This window comes from Podarcis vaucheri, assembly GCF_965113315.1.
Source record: "Podarcis vaucheri genome assembly, chromosome: 6".
Taxonomy (NCBI): Eukaryota; Metazoa; Chordata; class Lepidosauria; order Squamata; family Lacertidae; genus Podarcis; species Podarcis vaucheri.
The window spans coordinates 90,292,114-90,313,564 of NC_138764.1; the positions used below are offsets into that span (position 1 = coordinate 90,292,114).

Consider the following 21,451-nt stretch of genomic DNA (forward strand, 5'->3'; position numbering starts at 1 on the left):
TTCGCCAAAAGCGGCTTAGTCATGCTGGCCACATGACCCGGAAGCTGTACGCTGGCCTCCTCGGCCAATAAAGCAAGATGAGCACCGCAACCCCAGAGTCAGTCACGACTGGACCTAATGGTCAGGGGTCCCTTTACCTTTACCGCAAGCAGACCCCAAAGAATGACTGATTCAAGTACATTGGTACCTCAGGTTAAGAACTTAATTTGTTCTGGAGGTCCGTTCCTAACCTGAAACTGTTCTTAACCTGAAGCACCACTTTAGCTAATGGGGCCTCCTGCTGCCATCGCGCGATTTCTGTTCTCATCCTGAAGCAAAGTTCTTAACCCAAGGTACCATTTGTGGGTTCGCCGAGTCTGTAACCCGAAGCGTCTGTAACCCAAGGTATCATTGTATATTTTTAAAAAAGAAACCCTAGTAAAATTTTGAAAACAACCAAAAGGAGACACACACCTCCCCCGTGCTTGACATCAGTTTTACTACTTCACTTTGCTCCATAAATCCCTCTAAGACACTCCTCAGTAATTCTCTTGCTTTAGCCCTCTTGCAGCACGATGGCTCAGTGCTTGGAATTTTGCATGCAACTTGCGTTCGAACAAAAACCACACAACCACCCAGTAAAATTTTGTCTGTCTAGTGTTCAGAAAGTGAAACAAGGACGAGAGTATTTGCAAAAAAAACCACCAAGTTGTATTTACATCCACATGTAATAACATATTCCACTAAACTGAAAACACATCATAAATTAAATGACTTGAATTGGTGTCTACAGCCTGACAAACTTAAGGGAGGTTCCACAATTAAAACAAATCAAGGTGGTAGGAAATAAATACAACAAATTGATAATTTGTACCAGTATACTCATTGCTATTGCAAAACAAAAAACCAGTAGTATCCCATAGTTAATACTGATGGGCAAAACCTACTTTGGAGACCAGGGCTGCAATCTACAAAGCTCTGCTGCTGCAGATCCTCTGTTTTGACAGGGCTTTCATGGCACTCCCGTGTGGAAATGCTTGAGTGTACAGCTGCAATTGAGGGCATCTCTTGTGTTAACGTCACAATATATGAGCTGCTTTGTGTTGTGCTGCAAAAGGAGCATTGGAAACCCCAGGCCATTGGGAAAGGGTCCACCAGTGTCTCCCCTTCCGGAAACCAACCCAGCAAGTGCAGGACTTATGATATTATTTCTGCAAGGAAGGAGGAAGCTTGCGCTGAAGCAGCTCCAGTGACATAATAAAGGTAACACGAGAGAGATGTCCCGAGTCAAATTTGAAAGCGTTCTTTGTTCTCTTCCAAACTGAAAAGAGACTGAGTTTTAGCAAAACTGCACCAAACAAAGAGGAAGATTCTTTAAAAAACATACAAACTATAGTTAAACATAGCCCTGGTCTTTTATATTTTAAGATTTATTACTTGAAAAAAAGGATACAGACAAGTTATTTTACACATCCTATAAGACTCGTTGAAGGGTAAGGCAAAAATAGAATAACCATCTTCCACGCAAATTTATCTTCAAAAAATAGGCTATAAAAGTGCAAAACTAGGAAAACAAATCTAGATTTTATGTACATATGGCTCAGCTTATGAACAGGAAAATGGTAAATTGTGTACAATTTCCTGATACACAGCACTTCATTACATTGCCAGTTTTACAGAGACATCAAAATTACATATCCTTTAATACACAGGAAGTAAGAAATTAATTTAAAATGTCTCAAAGTTGCATATGGGGTTGTGGGGGAATCGCCAAGAAAGTCTGTGTTCTGCTGTTTTACATCTGATAAGAAACACACAATCAACAGTGCAAAAATTATTTTTGAAACCATTTGTTTCCTGGAAATGTTTGACATCCAAACCCAAAGAAAAGAATGAGTCATTAAAGGCTTCGCATGCTGTATCATCAATATGAACAGCACCATGGCTGGTAACAAGACGGCTCTTCCATTCATTATTGTCATGTGCAATGGAAAAAATATTGGGTTCACACACAAAAAAAACCCCCAACAGTTCCTTGACAAGGCTATCAAACCAACTTGGGGCTGCACTGCATGCACAGCACACAGTTCCAAATGTAAAGGAGTGGGTCCCTAAGTAAAGCCACCACCATTCCTCTTTGCTTTGGTGAATATAGCCCTAGGCACAATGAAATGTGCAGGCCATTGCCTTCAACATGGGAAGGCCCACAGTTGCCCCATATACAAAGATCTATGGAGGAGTGGGGTGAGGTGGGAGGGGGAGGCGAGACAGGTCTTCAGTTGAAAGTAATGGCAGTGCACATGACATTATATTCTGGTCCAAAATGGACAGGAATGTTGGGGTGGGGTGCGGGGTGGGGAGTGGAATAGGACTTCATAGTACCATGTGGAAATCTTTTCCCATGCATACAGCTACATGAATGGGTGGGTCATGTCCTTCCTTTGGCTGCAGGACAAACAAGGAGTACTATATTTGCAAATATAAAGTTTTGTAACTGGTACAACAAGTTGCATCAGGGTTCAACAGGAATGCTGTTTTCTGCTTCAGGCATATGTACAAAATATTTTTAAAGCTATGCATTTTTGCAATATGATGCATCTGTGGAGTCAAAACTGAGTATTTAGGAGGAAGAGGGGTAAACTGAATCTCTCTCATGCAAGCACAAGTCCCTCTTCAGTAATAGCTTGGAGGCCAAAAAGCATTTAATCTGAATTGTGACTGCAGGCCAAGGATTATGAGGCGTGTTACTCCCTACTGATAGAAAATAAAGTACACGGTTTCTTTGAAAAGATTGTGGTACTTGTGTGTTAATATTCTTGTCTTATTCCAGCTGGTATTTAAACTGCGTAAGATGAAAACAAAAGTATGTTGTTCATTTGGAAACATTTTCAAAAATGTACATAGGTTAAAGCACAAAACAAACTTTGACAAACTACTACCCTTATACAAAAATAATCCCAGTATTTAAACCAGACACACTCAATGCACAGATTTACCTGAGGTGCAAGGGTTACACACAGCTTCTAAATTGGATCTCTTTTCAGCAGCACTCAAGTATGCAAAAATATACTTTATATTGAATATTTGGTCAATGATAATTCTGAGAAAAAATATTATTCAAGATCAGGAACAGATGCATTTGCCAGTTCTTTGCAGGCTAGTCTTGAGAAGACAGTGTTTAGGTCCACAATGTACAAATGGGGTCAGACCTTCCATTACAGAACTGTAGTGTTTCTCTCTATACAACAGTACAATCACAGCTTAGTTTGGTAGCTTTCATCATTCATTATTCTCAAGAGATGAACTGCAAGGGAAATCAAAATTTGCATCTTCATACCTGGAACACACAAACAAAAAGGGTTCTATGGCAATGACTCACAACAGATACAAAAAAAGCAGCATAGTGGGGCTGGAAACTTCCGAAATACTCTGAATGTTGAGGACATTGAAATGAATCGCAGGGGTTCTAGCAACAAGCTAAAATGTATGATTTGGATAAATAACAGATAAACTAATAGGACATGAATTTGCTGAATTAATTTTTAAAAGGGATACAAGAACGGGAGATGTGAGGAAGTCAGGAAAATAAGTTAATTAAACATGAGAAACTAAGAAAAAGGGAATTTTTGTTTTTTCTGTATATGTGTTTTCTTTTTCTTTCTTTTTTGTACTTACTGTATTTTGTATTTTTTGTATTCTTTTCTGTTTTTTGTACTTCTTTTTGAATCTTCTTATTGTTAAAACCTAATAAAATATCTATATAAAAAAAGAAACTTCCGAACTACTACTACTTAGAAGTGATTACAAATGTAGGAAAAACTGTGTTGAACTTTAGGCTACAGATTAGAAACTCTGGTGCCAGAACATGGAAAATAGCACACACACCCCTTGGCAAATTACATAAAGGAATGCTTGATCAGCGACACATTGCCATTGTGTTACCCATTTCCCCTCAATCTTGCCTTACAAGAGTTATATTTTAGTTTTAGTGCACTACCAAGGACCTGCATGTTCCAGTTAAATGGCATTAACCACATATCCTCTTGTAAACAAGTCAAACTGGGGGGGGGGGGGGTCAAGCAAGGTAAATGAAGGACACACACTTAGAAAACTAAGTAAGAAAACATTTCCAGGAAGGTGAAGAGGGGAATCTTCAGGTGAATCATACACTATTTGAGATATGTCAATACACAAACATTTTTACTTTAAATAGTGTTGATACTTAAACTGTTAGGGGCAGCAATATAGGACAACCCTGACCGCTGGAATATCAAAGCTACTGGGCCAAAGCCATTCATTCAATAAGCCCAGTAAGAGTGCTTAGTAACTCAGACTCATATTTACATAACAGAGCAAATCCTCTCGCACAGCACCCTTTTCTCCTTAAAATGGAGAAACCACACAGCTTAGGACTGCACCCTAGTTTCTTAGACAGCCAGGCAGCAGGACCACAGAACAGAGAATATTTAAACTGAATAGTCCTGGGTAGCCATCTCAATTATGAAAGATGAGCATAAGCAAATCAAAGCATTATTTTAGACACCATGAGAACAGGAATAAACCAGTGCCATTCAATAAAGATTCTGTGCTTCGCATAAAGAAGCAAAGCTCTTAAAACTCACCGAAACTAAACTACAACAGGATGGCACAACATATAATGAGCTGCATCTCAAAAGCATACTTGACAGTAACTCCTTTTTAGTTGTATCTCATGGTATTTTTACATTTTGACCACTGATAAGCACATAATGCCAACTTTTTGTTCTGGGATAAGAGGGTCTGCAACAATCAATTCTCATGACTTTTTTGTGTTCCTCCTGCCAATATGTGAATTGTGGGGAGGGGTGAGATCCTTATTCCCAAGGTTAATTTTTTTTAATAAAAAAAAGTTGTTTACCATTCATTGTAGCAAAATCATGTTCTCTTGTCATTCAGTCGATTATGTGTATTGCCAATAAGCCTCTCGTAACCTCTTTTCTGCAGCATGGTGCTAGACAAGTGTTGATACGACACTGGCCTTTTTCCTAATTAAAAAAACAAAACCCAGCACATTAGAAGACATTACCAGTAAGGCCAGAAATAGACACAAAACTAATTTCAAGAACTTAGTGAAATAACCATGGCATTCTTCCTCTGCCCTTGCTCAAATGAATAACTTGTCTATAAACACACTTTTTGCAATTACATTTTGATCGTTTTCATGAACTCAGCTGAATCTATCTTGAATGCAAAATGCTGGAAGAATTACTTCAGACAATGATAATGATCTGCATACCTCAACGAAACGCAATGGTCAGGACCCAATGAACCATGAAACCTTTTGCACAAGCTCAAGGCGGGGGGGGGTGCTATACAGCAGCTTTCCCCTCAAAACAGCACCAACTGCTTTTGAAACCAAAAGCAGTTTGTAGCATGACATGAATCCAATTGTTTTAAAGCTGGGTGGGAGGTGCCAAAAATTGTTACAAGACTGGCACAGGTTCCTTGCACAAGCCAAATCAAGCTCCCGTTTTATGCACTGTTACCAATTTGTTTCCACAAGACAACTGACTTGCTAGTTTTATACCCAAATTTGGGGGGAACGGGACTTGTGCTGGAATAATAACCATGTGAATGCAATTTTATTGCAAAACAAGGTAGCGAGTTTGTAGAACCGTGGGTTCAAATCATCTAGCGAAAACCCAGGCCTGAGGCAGCAAAGCACTTTAGCCGCTGCTTGTCCCAACTCTTAGCACAGTGTTTCCCAACCGGTGTTCCGCGGCACACGAGTGTGCCGTGAGACGTTGCCTCGTGTGCCGCGAGATGCCTGGAGGGAGGCGGGCGAGTCGGGCGGCGAGAGGCGGGGCGGCGGCGGCGAGGAGAGGCCGCGCCTCCTGCTGCTGCCTGGCGCTCCTCCTCGCAGCCGGCAGCGCTGCCTGGGCGCCTCCGCGCGACTCTGCCTCGCTGGGTTTGGTCTCCCAGCAGAGACGGGGCACACGCGCACCTCCCCCCCTCCCTCAGCCTGCGCGGAGGGAGAGCCAGAGAGAGGCATCGCTCCTGCGCGGCGGGAGAGGGAGCAGCCGGAGCGATGCCCCAAACGAAGGCATGGGACCGGAGGGGAAATCCTCTCCGAGGAGGATTGAGCGCAGCTGAGAAGCCTTTCGAGGAGCTGCCGTGTCCCCTGGAAACCCCCTTCCCAGCTCTGCCTGCCTGCCTGCCCAAAGCTTGGAGGTTCCCCGGCAAGGGGGAGGGAAAAAACTTTCACTTTTGTGCGTCCCTCCCGGCGTGACGCTGCGCGCTGACGTCACGGGGCGGGGCTTTAATGGTGGTGTGCCGCGAGATTTTTTTTCAGTAAACAGGTGTGCCGTTGCCCAAAAACGTTTGGGAAACACTGTCTTAGCATACATAATTTCCTGAAGTATTCAACATAAATAATCTGATTGAGACCACTCTGGTAAATAGGAATACAGAAGCTACACAAGAGGGATCTGAACATATGGAGAAAGCCTTGTCACCATTACAGGCCATGAAAATGTAGGTGCAGGCACTTCCCAAATGCTTCCTCATGCTTTCTTTATTCTTACTTCACTGCAGCCAAGGGCGAATAGCAATTATATCACTAATGTAATTCAGGAACTGCTCCCGTGACATACAACCACAGTAAGTCCATACTATCCCAGAGATAAAGCTACATGAGCCACTACCATACTACTGCTTCACGTGGTGTTTTAGTCACATGATTCAGGCAAGTGCTGAATCAGCACACAGCATGGCTGGAAAAATCTCAGGGGTCCTGTAGCTGTTGATGGCATTCCCCTTCCCTTTTTTAATTTAGGTGGGGGGACCTGTGAAGGGTCCTGTGTTGGGGGGGGGCTATGAAGGGCCCAGCAGCTCCAGTGCCGCCATCTTCACTAAACCCAATGCCCTACCCAAATGTGTAATCCCTCTGCAATTTCAGTTTGCAGCTCTGAGCTCCGCTACTTTCAGTACTGCATGGCCCCCAACTGCTGTCTGTTTCCACTTGTCCCTGTTACTGCTCCCCTTGCACCTGGAAAACTATTATTTCAGGAGGGGCAACAAGGCAGCATTTTAGTGAGAGTACTTTGTCCCAGGAACTCTCAAGCGTTGTGCTGGCCCTGGATCTAAGTCCAGGTTGCACATCTTGTGCTGATGCTTTTTTCTCTGAGCTGGCATACATATACAGGCAGTGACCATTTTGTGTGGGGGTTCCATTCCTGGCCCCCAAGTGTGCATAAGCCCATCCTGTTCTGCCCTCGTTCTGAATTCAAACAACCCATACGTCACTGGTCACATGTCAACTGGACATGCGCAAAATGGTCACCACCTGAACCTAAAGACTCAGGCCAGCAGGTGTGGTCACCAGCTATACACATGAATTTGGCATGTCTGCAGCCTTCTCCAACCTGGCATAGGGCAGAACTCTTCTTTCTAGCTTTAAGAAGTTACTGACAAAGTTTAGAAAAGGAGGCAGGGAGTCCCACACCTAGCCTCCCCCAACCCACCCAGTAACAAAGAGCAGGAACTAGGGCTCTGTTCTCCCTCCCTTAATTTTTTATTAATTGTTCTTTTTTCCTGCCCTGCCCTTCCTCCCAGAAGAGCACCGAGGGTGGCTGACATAGAATCTACATGCACAACAGTTTCTGCAAAACAGAAACTATGCAGCTTGAAGGCAGCTGCTCTTAGCAACATGCTGTGTGAAAACATAGTGTGGTGCCAAATCCCTGTCTTCTGGTAATGTAAGCCCTTGGGGAAGTAAAGGAGGCGGTAAGTGATCACTCTCATTTTTTAAAAAAAGAAATTATTACTGGCGATTGGTCAGAAAAAGAAAAACAGAGTGACCTATCTTACAATGTCTAGATGGGAAATTTTTGGGTTCACAGTGGAAGCCATGCATTGATCTCCTCTGGGGCAGAAGTCAAAATATCCCACAGAGAAATCCAAGTTTTTACCATAGTTGTGATTGGGCACCATTTTGTAGCAGCAAGTAAATATATGTCTGCTATCCTATTTTCCCCCAGATACATTTAATAAGCCCAGGATTAATGAGACAACAGCAATCACATCCAAGTTCTTAAATACACACTGAGGATTAGATAAATGGCTGGTAAATTCTAGTTTTTGTCAGCAGTGCAGTCACTTAAAACATGATAATTTGATTCAGCAAGCAGAAAGCATTAGTTTGTTTTTAAAGTGCTGAAACACAGTGTGAATACCTTCTTTTGAAGAGCTGGGGACTTGGCTGCTACTTGATCCACAGGAACTGTAATATGGCCCAGGACCATATGTTTCGTATGGCTTCAGAATAGTCACTGGATTTATAGCATCTACGTCAGAGCTCATGAGCCCTTGTTTGGCTGGGAGGAAAGAGGCAGCAGGTTTGGTGTGTGAATATTCCTGAGGTAGCAGACCTGTGTATCTGCCTGCAATATGTAATCTGCCAGCATCGTTCCCTCTCCGATACAGCATAGGGTCAATCTGTTCTGGAGCCAAAAGATTAGACCTTGTTCTTTTAGAAGGCAGTCCATCAAATTCCAAGTTTATATTCCCTGCAGGTCTGTTACTGAGAAACTCTATTCCTCGATTGCTTGACCAAGCAGATTCGTTCAACGGAGTCTCAAGAGAGCCATTTATGTTGCTACTTGCTATGCCTAATTGAGAAGCCAAAACTCTTGCTTTAGGATCCAGCTTTTCCCCTCTATCCTGTACAGGAGTGCTACTAGGGCTGTTGTGGGTTTCATGCTGTGGTCTAGAGCTAGTAATCTGACCTCCAATCACTTGCAGTTTGCATGATTTCAAGTTACTTGGTGCCGAGCTGCTAGAGTTCAATGCTGAAAAAATGGGTGCTTTGCTCCGTAGAGTGGAACAATGTTTAGCTTTCTCCACATGCGGGGATTTTGACTGGGTAGGCAAGGAAGACTTGATTTTCCCAGGGTTAAGAGGCAGAGGGTGCACATCCTTTCCCAGAAGATAAGGTGGGCATCCAGTACGTCTGGTTTTAAGAGCTGCCCTATTTCTGATGCTATTTTTATTAGCAGCGTTGGAATTATTGGGGGGCTTATGCATCAATCGCCGGTGCATTATTAGAACCTCTGGATATAGTGTTCGGTAAGTACAAAAGGAGCAGGTGCTGGTTGCTAAGGAGCACTGAGAGGCAGCAGTTACTGAAGCATCCAGAGAACAGCCAGTAGACAAATTTAAGGGCTTTTCTTGAGCTATTAGTCTGCATTTCGAGTTTTCTGAAATGTCGCTTAGAAGAGCCATATTTGTTTCACCTTTCACAGCACCAGAAGAAAGCACACTTTCTGGCAAAACATAATTCCTTTTCTCAGACCTATCAACGTGCTTGTTTTCCTGAAGCTCTATTTCAATTTTTTCCAACTTTAAGTTTTCAAGGCATGGAACTGATGCACCATCATTTGAGCCACCATAGTTTGTACCTTTATTTGTGTCCTGAGTGATATTGTTCAGTGCAGTCTGAAAAGAGGAAAGCATTTCTTTCTGCTGTTTTACAGGTGGGCCTCCTTTAGCATCTTTGGCATCTTCCAGGAGCCTTTTCAGATTTTTGGTTTCCGGACCACAATCGCCGACTGGCAAAAGGCCCATCTCCTGAGAAGATAGCAAACCTTTACTGTCAATTTTCACATCTGCTGCAGCTTCTGTTTGCTTGTCCTTGTGGTGTCTCTCCAAGTGATATCGCAAAGATGTTTTCTGGGCTGCTGCATACTCACAAAATTCACATTTGTATGGTTTTTCACCTGAAAGAGTTGCAAACGAGAAGTCAGAGCTATTACCATTTCCCTCTGCTAAAAGAACACAAGAAGGGAATCTGTGCTATCCTTTCCCATCTCCACTAAATATGCTGAGGGAATCAATATTTTGCCAAAATCTAATGCTGGAGCTTCACTAAGTACTAATATCTCTTTGATTTAGAGGAAGTTTTAGTTGCTTTAGTTTAGATGACCATTTTGCTAAACACAGGGCAAAAGTAAGGATAAACAACAAAGCATATAGCCAAGGTGATAATCCTCCCTATAGTTGCATACATTTTCAAGAGGTCAACATCACTGGTTCACATGTGTGAGTCTCTTGGTTAGCCAGGATTGAGCCATGTAGCAGTAAGCAACTGAAGCTGAACACCAAGGAGTGCCATCACATCCTTCTGGAATAGCATAAGGCATGTCAAGGACCTTTACCACACTCCCCCACCCGCAAGCAAGTGGCAAAGCAACTTGAGAATTTCCACGTCCTTCTACAAGCTAAATCTCTGAGGTGGGCTCTGAGCCATCAATGTTGATGAAGATGCTTACATTCCTGGAGTCAATATGGATGTGTAACAGCCTTTCCTCCCAACACAAATATAGCTTCTAGCACTGAACATGACAGTTCTCTGGAGTTCACTGAACACCACATACTATGGAAAGAGACTAAAATCTTAAAAGGCAAGCAGCAGTGCTCTCTTATTTGTAAATCCCTCAATTTCCAATATCCCTTCCAGTTGGCTCACAATTCTGGATATTTGGAGTTAATAGCATAGCTCTTAACCACCTCATCTGTCTAGAGGTCACAACTAGGGCCTACTGTATTTCCTCAGCATGCAGTAAGTTGGTTCTGGGAAGTGTATCAAACACCAAAGCTGGAATTATCCCAATCATGAAATTTCCTTCAGTTCAGGCACCAACCATCATGAAGAGAGTTCAATTCATTTTACCTGTGTGAGTTCTGAGATGAATATTGAGGTAATAGTTTGAGCGGAAATACTTCCCACAATAGCTGCATTCTCTAGAGGCGCCAAGGTTTTTAACTTTTGCTCTTTCTATGCCATCTTCGTTCTTATCTTTGGACAGAGGAAGAAAAAATACAGACAAACCATGTTATAAAAGTGAATACAGTGGTACCTCGGTTTTCAAACAGCTTAGTTCCCGAACAACTTGGAAATCAAACACTGCAAACCTGGAAGTCAGTGTTCCAGTTTGCGAACTTTGCTTTGGAAGCCGAATGTGCTCCTGAGCTTCCATTTGTACTGTTGTGCTGCTAATTTGCGCCCCCCCATCATAATTAAAGCTTCCTGCCTTCCGTTTGTACTGTTGTGCTGCTAATTTGCGCCCCCCCAATCGTAATTAAATCTTTCTGCCTTCTGTTTGTACTGTTGCGCTGCTTATTTTCGTTGTCCCCCTCCCCCATTGTAACTGAAGCCTTCCGTTTCCAATTGCAGTGTTCTGAGCTGATATTTGGTGCTTTTGTTTTTGCTATTTTTTTGCATTTTTGTTTGTGTGGCTTGTTCTTACTTTTATGGGACTTTGACTTGTGACTTCATTTTTGTGACTTATTTTTGTGACTGGAACCCAGTTCAGCAACTGATTAACTGATTGTGTGACTGTGGAAAGGGTTAAAAGTCCCTCCTCCAAACAATGATTATCATCAGTGCAGGCAAGAAAAAATAATAATTTTAATTTTTATCATCTACAATACTGTCTTATTTACTTTATAGTACAGTGGTACCTCAGGTTAAGTACTTAATTCGTTCCGGAGCTCTATTCTTAACCTGAAACTGTTCTTAACCTGAAGCACCACTTTAGCTAATGGGGCCACTGCGCCGCTGGAGCACAATTTCTGTTCTCATCCTGAAGCAAAGTTCTTAACCTGAAGCGCTATTTCTGGGTTGGCGGAGTCTGTAACCTGAAGCATATGTAACCCAAGGTACAGTGCACTGATTATTGCTTTCATTTTATGGATCCATTTTATGGATCAATGGTCTTGTTAGAAAGTAAAAGTGCTGTTTTAGGGGTTGTTTTTAAGAGCCCATTTTGCATTACTTTCTATGGGAAAACGTGTTTTGGTTTTGGAATGGACTTCTGGAACGGATTAAGTTTGGGAACCAAGGTACCACTGTACTGGATCCAAGCATGTTTGGCATCTATAATGACAACAACATGTGTTATTGTAGCTACCACCACTAGACACATATACAGTATGCGCCATGCATCTCCTACCCCTACTGCTCCTTTTCCTTTACTACCATGCAGTGTATTAACACACTATCAGCAGCAACATCACTGTCAATTGGCCTATGCACTGTATTCTAACAAAATTAACTCTCAGTTAATTTTGAATTTGTAAACCCCATGAGAACACAGATTCTTTCCTTTGAAGTCTCCTAAGTTTCAAGCAATTTCCACCAGACGAGGTCTCCGACTGGGCACCTGAGAATGGAGAACCATACCAACAAGGGGGTGGGGGCTGATGTTTGAGTGGTTTTTAGTTTTAGCTTTTGACACAGCTTTAACTCAAGTCTTTAGGTTGCCCAACATTCTTCTTAATCCCCAAATGACCTGATGCTATGTTGTGTTGGGGCCATTTTAAAGGGGGGGGGGACAGCAGGAGTCACCAGAATGGAGATTAAATATGTTTGTTTGGGAGTTCTGTTGGCCATTTAACACACACACACTTCGGCTGGGTTATTGAGCATGCAACAGCAATACGTATGGTTGCTGTATCCCAGCCCCACCCCAAACTAGAAATAATGTTAAGTGGCATGGTGTATGTGGGCATAATGAGTTTATTAGACTTGCATTGCTAGTTCAACAAGAGATGTACTGGAAAAACAAAATGTAAAGTTAGACTTCCAAGAGGAACAAACCCAAAGTGCACTGCACAAGTTGAAACAAATCTACCGAATCTGTGGGGTACAAATATTATTATTTATTATTATTACCGAATGTACAGTATTAAACCCAACCCTACGGGAAGTATTTTAGTTCAACAGTAAACAGAATTTTGTTCGAATATTGTAACGCTAGTGTGGGACACCTTCATAGTTCATTTGCTTGTATAAGTCTTTCATAGCATTGGAAGAGAATAATTTCTTTTATAAAAATTAATTGTTTTGAGTAAAAAAAAAATGTTCACCCTGACAAGTGCCTGGTTTTCTGTAATACATTTAAAGGAGGGAAATCTTTTGTTATCTGTTCATCACAGCAGGTTCCAGTTCTTCATTTGATAGTCATATAAACAAAGTTTTATCTCTCCCTCCCTCTAGCTCCTACATGCAACTCCCAAGACATAACACTAGAGGGCAGCAAGCACAGTATTATAATCAACAAAGGGCGTTTCAGGTTCTTTCTAATGCCATTGCTTGGAGGTGCAATTTCATTTACGGCTGCAGAATGGTGGTGCACACAGAAAACACAGACAGGAAATGCACCTAGTCATTTCATAAAATAAGAGTAATTTTTATCTTCTCAAGATTTTCATATTTTAAAAATTAATGCACTAGCAACTATGCACTAATGACACAACAACCTAAATGATCATGAATATATACAAACATGTCCCTATAGTGCTTGGAGATCAGTACCAGTTAGCAAAGAATTGAGAAACAATGAAGTTTCTCCAGGTTTTATGGCAAAGAAACAAAAGTCATTCAGCCATCAACAGAATGGCTAGTGCTCCATTATACTAACCTGAACTACAGGTCTGCACATTGCTAGAAAGGGCAAGATGCAGTCATGTGTACATGGAACATGCTGTACAAAGGATTACGCAAGCATCCTTCCCTTAAGTGCACTTACAAAAAAGGAATTATGCCATGACTTTTAAGCAGCAAAATGCTGAGTACCTGCACCTAGGAAGAAGGGTGTTATATAGCATTACTAGCAAAAATCTGTCAGTAACTTAAAAAAATCAATCAATCAATGTGGTTTAGATAATGTATACGTGAACAAAACAAGTGAGCTAAAAAGGAATCACAACTTCTTAATAGCTCTTACCTAAGGTCTCTATTAGCCCATCCTCTGATCCATCTTCAGAGCCTCCTTCCCCTCGTTCTCCTACTCCATTCTCATCCACAGTCCCGACATCTGTAAGGCATGCTCTTGGCTGCTTTCCTTCAACAGAGCTGGCTTCTAAATCATTCTTTCGGTCTCTTTTATGTACTCTTGAGTGAAGGACAAGCTGGTGGTAAGTTCGAAAGGCTTTGCCACACTCTGAACAATGTGTGGGCTTGTCTTTGTTCTGGGACAATTTTGAATCCATCTCCATAGAAGGCACTTCACGGCCAGGGTATTTGAATTTGTCTTGTGGTATATTACCAATCGCTGTGAAACTTCCACTTTTGCTTGCCTTGATCTTCCCCGTGCTTTCAATCTGGCTTGCTTTGTTTGCATTCCAAATTTCCCCAAGCTCTTCTTTATCAGAAGAGGAGTCATCATTGTCTGTACTTCCTTCGTGCCCTGGCTCTTTCACTTGCCCGTGGCCAGTAGCAATTTTTCCTTTGGTAGCCAGTTGCCATGCCTGATATGTACTGAACGGATCTAACTCTGCTATCCATTTCACAGGCTTTTCTTGCTTTTTATTGCTAGGAGGCATACGTGGTTTTAAGTTTAAAAACTGCAAAAACTCTTCCCTGGGCGATCCATTTCCTTTGTCATCTGGATCAGCTTGGGAGCCATCATCACTGGCTACTGAATCTTTGGTATGTACTTTACTGTGCTCAATTAAACTTTCCTTATTCTGAAATAGGAAGCCACAAACCATGCAGATTTTGTAAGGTGATGTAATACTTTCAGTTACTTGGTCCTGTACAACCTCATTTATGGTTATAGGACTCTCTGATCCTTGAGGTGTCTTGCTTCTAGAACCAGGCTTACCAGTATGTGTTCTCATGTGATTTTTGAGGAACCATGGCTCCTTAAATCTCCTCCCACAAACACTGCACCAGTAAGTGAAAGAGTCCTTGTGCTTTCTCATGTGGGCCTCAACATCATATGCCTCCTCAAATGTTTGTCCACAAACCATGCAACTGAAATCTTGGCTATCCTTTTCATTGGCATCTGAGGGTGACAAGTCTGTTTTCACTTGTCCTTTATCAAGATGGCTAAGATATTCCGCTTCTACACGCAGAACTGCTGGTTCGCAGAGTGTTGGCCTGTGCTGCATTAAGACATGCTTACCAAGATCTTCTGGATGCTTGAAAGTCTGATCACAAAACATGCAATCCAAAGGCATGCATCCTTCCCCTTGCATTAAGAACTTGTCTTGCAAGTTCTTGTACGAAATTGTGTTGGCCCCTTTTATTGGCATAGTGGCATCATTGTTCTCCATACGTGAACCAACAGTACTTGCTATGCCATCTGGTCCATCCATATATGCTAAAAGAGGTTGAGTAGGCATATTCCTTTGAAGATGTTAACATGGATTCTAGGCTTTTTGGCGTTGGAGATTAAGGCCACTTCAGTGGCTTCCCACCTGTTTACTCACAAATGTCCAAGCCCAGAGGACCATCAAGAGAAGTTTGCTGAATGTTTTTGCTCATCGGTAGGGGTAAAAAGCCTCACGCAATACAAACTATTTATAAAAGTGTCCCATCAGTTCTCCAATGAAGGTATTGGATTGTTTATGCTCTCTGTGAAGCCTTTTCAGTTCATTAAAACTTCAAAGAAACTAGCCTGCATATATCTCCACATGTAAAAAATTCAGGTCTTCTTAAGCCCAAAGAAATATGGAAATGGTTTAGAAGCACCAAGAAATTCACCACCTATGGAGAGAAGATTTAACACACAAACATTAACTAAGGAAACATGGATATAATAAAATACTTTTGTTTAAAAACAAGAGACTAAACTAGTATATTTTATATGATTTATTCATGTTTTATACTGCTACCAATATTCAGATTAAGTAATAAACTGCTCCCTTAAGTCACCATAGATAACCAGGAATGTCAGGGAGGAAAATGTATGGAATTCGATAAAAGAAATTACAGCTTAGAGGAAAATATGTGTATTACTAGGCTTCTATGCTGGAGAAAGTGAAGGTCATTTCTCTCCACGCAGCATAGAAATGCAGCAGGGCTTATGAAAAAGGGACAGAGTGAGGCATTTCTCCTTGTCCAGTCTACTGCATTTATGAGCTGGCAAAAAGGGAGGCAAAGCCCTTTCTCTGTGACTAGCACAGAAATCAAGCAGGAAGGCAGAGGAGCAGGAAACACTTAATGCCTCCTCAGCCAGTCTGGTGCATTTCACGGCTTTTTACTAGCCTGATTTTTATTCATAAGAGAGGTTGACCATCTATCTATCCTACCAAGCTCCTCCTGCGGAGTTCAAAGTGGGCAGGTATTTCTTTTGTCTTATTTTTTGGCATGCTAGTAGCTTTTTATGGCTAATATTTAAGGCTGTCTTATAAAAAGTGACTTCTCCCTTTTAAAATGATTGCAAAACACACACATTTAGTCCAAGCAACATTATTCTTCCTAGAATTCATTTAAAAACAACTGCAACTACAGCTAACAGTTTGCCCAGGCAAGTCTAAAAAACAATTCTGCGTATTCCACAATTAAGTAAGTATAACACAGCTATTGAATTCAGATTTCAATACATAGTTATCTTTAAAATGATGCAACTGTCAAAGGAAGTTACTAATTTCTGCGAGGAACCTGCCCTAGGGAGTTACTGTTAACACTCACATCATGCTTTTATATTCATATGGAGGAAGCTGCTTCAGTGAAAGAAATCTAGTAAGGATAGTTACTAAAGTTCTTTTGCCTCCAAAATCCTAAATCTACATTTCCATTCTGGCTGAAAGAGTCAGGTGAAGCAGAATTACACTCCACTGTATTGCATCCAAACAATTTGGATTGTTTTACACGAGCCCTCACCTTGCAAAAATGGTTGAACTTTTAATATTAATTTAAAGTGTGAGTAAAGCTCTTATTCATGACTATATGCAACATCTGCTGTGGATAGTGCCCATCTGGCAGCCATTTTGAAGCTACACTGTCTGCTGCTACTTCAACAGGCAGCCAACTCAGCAAATGGAGTTCCTACCCTTTGGATTACTTAACAGCACCATCAGCAGCAGACCTACCAGATAAGAGATTAAGACTATGTTAGCCCTAAAACAAAACTCTTCTGAGCAGCTGCATTTTGGTGATCCATTCTAAGCAATAACATGTTTAAATCTCAAGTGAGAAGCAAGTAGAATAAAAAATTATTCTAATTTCATTGGTCCAGTAGACCTGGTAATCCAGCTTTCAAGGCACACTTATTTCTAATTTAAAAAAAAAAAAAAGCAAGACAGGTTGTACAGGGCTGCATTTTGGCAGAAATAAAACGGCATTTCAAAGTACTTCGGCTTAATTCTTGTCTAAGGTAAAGGTACCTCTGCCCATACGGGCCAGTCGTGACCAACTCTAGGGTTGTGCGCTCATCTCACTTAAGAGGCCAGGAGCCGGCGCCGTCCGAAGACACTTCCGGGTCACGTGGCCAGTGTGACGAAGCTGCACTGGTGAGCCAGCACCAGTGCCGCACACGGAAACGCCGTTTACCTTCCCGCTATAAAGCGGTACCTATTTATCTACTTGCACTTAGGGGTGCTTTCGAACTGCTAGGTGGGCAGGAGCTGGGACCGAACGACGGGAGCTCACCCTGCCGCGGGGATTCGAACCGCCGACCTTATGATCAGCAAGTCCTAGGCACTGAGGTTTTACCCACAGCGCCACCCGCGTCCCTAATTCTTGTCTAAATAACACTATAAGATGGGTCAGTATTATTATCGCCATTTCATTATGTATTTAAATATTTATAAACTACTTTTGTATAAAAAAGGGGGGTATACCACACAAAGGTTACAACTATAAAAGCAAATAAAATGGTGAGAGTGGAGGGGCAGAGGTTGGAAAGAATGTCTTCCAGGAGTCCACCTAATGAGTTCATAATGACTGAACAGAAGACTACCAGCTTGTCCCCAAGTCAGTCACCACAATACACCAGCATATGCCGTTTAACAGGGAACAATTTTATCCCTATTTACTAATATCTATACACGGTTCAGCTTTCTATTCCTCTCCAAGATGCGGGGAGGAGAGTTTTGTGTTACCTTAAAAAGCACCCACACCCCCCAATTGACAGGGGTGGGACTAGATGACCCCCATGGTCCCTTCCAATTCTCTGTTTCATATTCTTTGTAAACCACTTAAAGATGTTATTTACAGTTAAGCAGTATAAAAACTTTGTTAAATAAAGTTAAATGCCGACACAGGACTGGCATAGACACCACAATGTGCAACCACACTACACAATGCATTCCCTCCAAGCGTACCAGGCTTATGCCTTCACTCACAATCCAAAACATATTAATAAGAAATGCTACATTTTTATCACACATTTGCTCCAAGGAGCTCAAGGTACTTGGTTCTTCCACCCTCACTTCATCCTCACAACAACCCTGTTAGGATATGAGATTTGACCCAAGTCAAGAGTGAGTTTCATGACTTGACAGGGGATCTGAACCCATGACTCCCAAGTCCTAGTCAAACATTTCTAAGCACACCACCACATGGGTTCTTTTGATTAAACCAAGAGATGTCACTTGTCAATAGCATTATGTCTACAATGGTGCCCTGCAAGATGAATGCCTCATAAGACAAAAAACCCACTAGACCAGGGGTCTGCAACCTTTAAGACAAAAAGAGCCACTTGGACCCGTTTCCGAAGAAAAACAACCTGGGAGCCGCAAAACCGGGAAGGTGACGTTGGGACGGTGTGTGACTAATGCACGCACTAACCCCATGCGATGTCACAGCCAGTACAGCGCCCGCCACAGTGGGGAGTGTCGGGGCGCACAATGCGCCTCCTCCCCTCGCTAGTATCCGCCCCGGAGCCGCAGCAAAGGTGTAAAAGAGCCACATGCGGCTCCGGAGCCGTGGGTTGCAGACCCCTGCACTAGACGAAAGGGTTTTCCATTTTTCGATGTGCTTCGCAAGACAAATTTCCCTATGGGCTTGCTTCGCAAGACGAAAACGTCTTACGAGTCTTGCAATTTTTTCCGCTTCCCCCCCTTTTTTCTAAGCCGCTAAACCGCTAATAGCCTTTTAGCCGCTAAGCCGCTAAGCCTTTAATAGCTGCTAAACCGCTAATAGCGCTAAGCCGCTAATAGGGTTGCTTCGCAAGACGAAAAAACCGCTAGATGAAGAGACTCGCAGAACGGATTATTTTCGTCTTGCGAGGCACCACTGTACCAAGATTGACATGGATTGAGGAATGAAGTTGTAGTCCTGTAACCCCTTGAAGAACACAGGTTCCCCAGCCTTCCATTACATGCTTGATGCCTATTCTAGATGTAATGTCTCTTCACTTTCAGCTCCAGTGCAGCTAGAATTTATTTGTCAGTACCATATTAAAAAATGGTAGACACTGCAACCATTTCCAAATCTAAAATGAACTTGCCAAACATGCAGGCACACCACAAATTCCTTGTGGTTTGAAATCCAAATGTTCTAGTTAATACAGAAGCAACACCCAAGGCACCTGGAGTTTCACAACGCATTTCAGTGTCTTCTGAACCCACAACTCATAAATCCTTGATCAGATTTTCCACATGGGGTACTGGATGTAACTCTAGGGTTCAGAAGCTCCATTCTTGCAAACAAAGAAGTCAGCATGAAAAGCCAAAGTCCTTTAACACCAAATTGCCACTTCCAAAATTGGCACATGTACACACACTACATTTAGTAAGGTTAAAGGTAAAGGACCCCTGGATGGTTAAGTCCCGTCAAAGGTGACTATGGGTTTGCGGCGCTCATCTCGCTTTCAGGCCGAGGGAACCTGTGTTTGTCCATAGACAGCTTTCCAGGTCATGTGGCCAGCAAGGACTAAACCGCTTCTGGCGCAAACCACTTCATTTTAACACCGAGCAGATGACAAGTCATAAGGGAAGATATGAGAAATGAAATGATAAGACAGGAAGCTTTTAGGAGCAGGAACTGAGCTTTTTATAAGGAAATGACACCCAAGCACACCACGGACTGTACTGAAAACTGACCATAGAAAATAAATCAACTTGAGAATTTCTTGTAGCTTCAAGATCCAGTGTTCACTTTAAGCACAGTAAACAGGCTTTGGAGAATGATGGAAACCAATGGGAGATGTCAATCTATATTTGGAAACAGAACAGTCTACAATGCAGACTTTATACAAAATAAGGCACAAGACTGTACCTTTTTTAAAAAAAAAATCTGTGTCCAGAAAACCACAATTAGGACAAATTTGGATCATCTTCTTTCCTCATTTTGTTGAACATTCACCCATGAAAAGCTACAGAACTTTCTTTCTCTAAAGGCAACAGTGCCAAACCACCATCACCATGCAGATAGGTTAAATTTTTCCTTTTTGATAACTAGAGAATTTGAGTTAACGTATTTAAAACTACAGTATACTGTATGTCTACTTTCAAGTTAGGAAAGAGTTTGCCTATCACTGGGAATCAAGGCCCACTGAAGTTCACATCACTTCCTGATGGGAAGTGGCAGAAGCAGCAAGAGAGATCAGCACTGCTTCTTCCTCTCTATAACCTAAATTCCAGTACTGCAGGAGCCTCCAACCCCCACACAAAGGCCTTTGGCACGTATAGGGGAGGGGAAGGGTCTTTCCTTTCACTTTACACCATGCTTTGGAGAACAATAGAAACTAATGCGTTCTAGGAAATACACAAGAGAGGGTGGGTGAGCAGATGGAAAGGAATCCTTGTGCTATAAATCCTGGGGGTATGATGAGTTGCCCATGCAGACATGACACCTGGATTTCTGGACCCACTTAACCTAGCTATGTGAGCTTTTTCTACATTACAGTGTCAGCCTCGGGTTCATAGCCCAAACTGAAAGGTTTCCATGCCAAACTCACTGTATGATGCCCACAACTGTGTGTGTGTGTGTTTTTTAAAGGTGCTATTCAACTAGCTAGAATGGATAGTTTTGAAAAAAGTTTCACTACCCCATTTTCATCATACAATATTCCTGTGTGCACACAAGGCACAGGATCATGCCTATTCCTGTCAATTAAACTCCTGTGTAATACACATTTGTGCTCATACATAAAATGTAGTATGTATCACATGCAGCTTTAAAAAAAGCAGTTTGAACTGCTCCTTTTTCCTCACAGGGAACCAATCATTCCTAGTGGTTTTCAGACATGTATCTACAGCAATCCTGTCCAACAGCTAATTCTTGTTTTGTATAGATTTCCCTTGACTTCATAACTAACAGAAACACTTTCATATATTGAATTTATGTCTGTCTTGTGATAACTGCACATTAAATTCATCATGTATTTAAAAAGCTACCAGCAAATCCTAGTAATGAAAAATATCAATATTTTCTTAATTACTTCATCCAACAAGGATAATGGCTGTTTTTTGTTTTGTTTTTTGTTACTTAAGTCCAACAAACATTGGCAGATGTGTGCTATATTTTCTCTCTGTACACCAGTCAACTGACTTTTCTTTGTGAACAATATAATTGTGTTTACAGGCATTACCTTAGAAACCATTCATGCCAGTAGGCCCTTAAATCTTGAGCTAGATGCAAAACTACATTGCTCATATTTCTCCGATAGCTGAAAAGGCCTCTGTGTGCTTCTTTTTGTTGAATAACATGAGCATGAAGGTCCTCTGTGTAATCTCATGTATACCATTTGTAGGGCAG

The 21,451-nt window shown here is 41.9% G+C and overlaps 1 protein-coding gene across 3 annotated transcripts in view; it reads right to left on the reverse strand.

Annotated features, from left to right (window-relative positions):
- Positions 1–667: 667 nt before the first annotated feature.
- Positions 668–21,451, reverse strand: part of ZNF217 (zinc finger protein 217) — a 34,412-nt gene continuing 13,628 nt past the window's right edge. For all 3 annotated transcript variants that reach the window (XM_082225872.1, XM_082225870.1, XM_082225871.1), the window contains exons 2-6: positions 13,746–15,511; positions 10,688–10,813; positions 8,193–9,734; positions 4,877–5,003; positions 668–3,316 (exon numbers count right to left, since the gene is read on the reverse strand). In XM_082225872.1, coding sequence (XP_082081998.1) covers positions 4,894–5,003; positions 8,193–9,734; positions 10,688–10,813; positions 13,746–15,147 — 3,180 coding nt within the window. In that variant the 5' untranslated portion in view covers positions 15,148–15,511 and the 3' untranslated portion in view covers positions 668–3,316; positions 4,877–4,893. The remainder of the gene's footprint in view (positions 3,317–4,876; positions 5,004–8,192; positions 9,735–10,687; positions 10,814–13,745; positions 15,512–21,451) is intronic.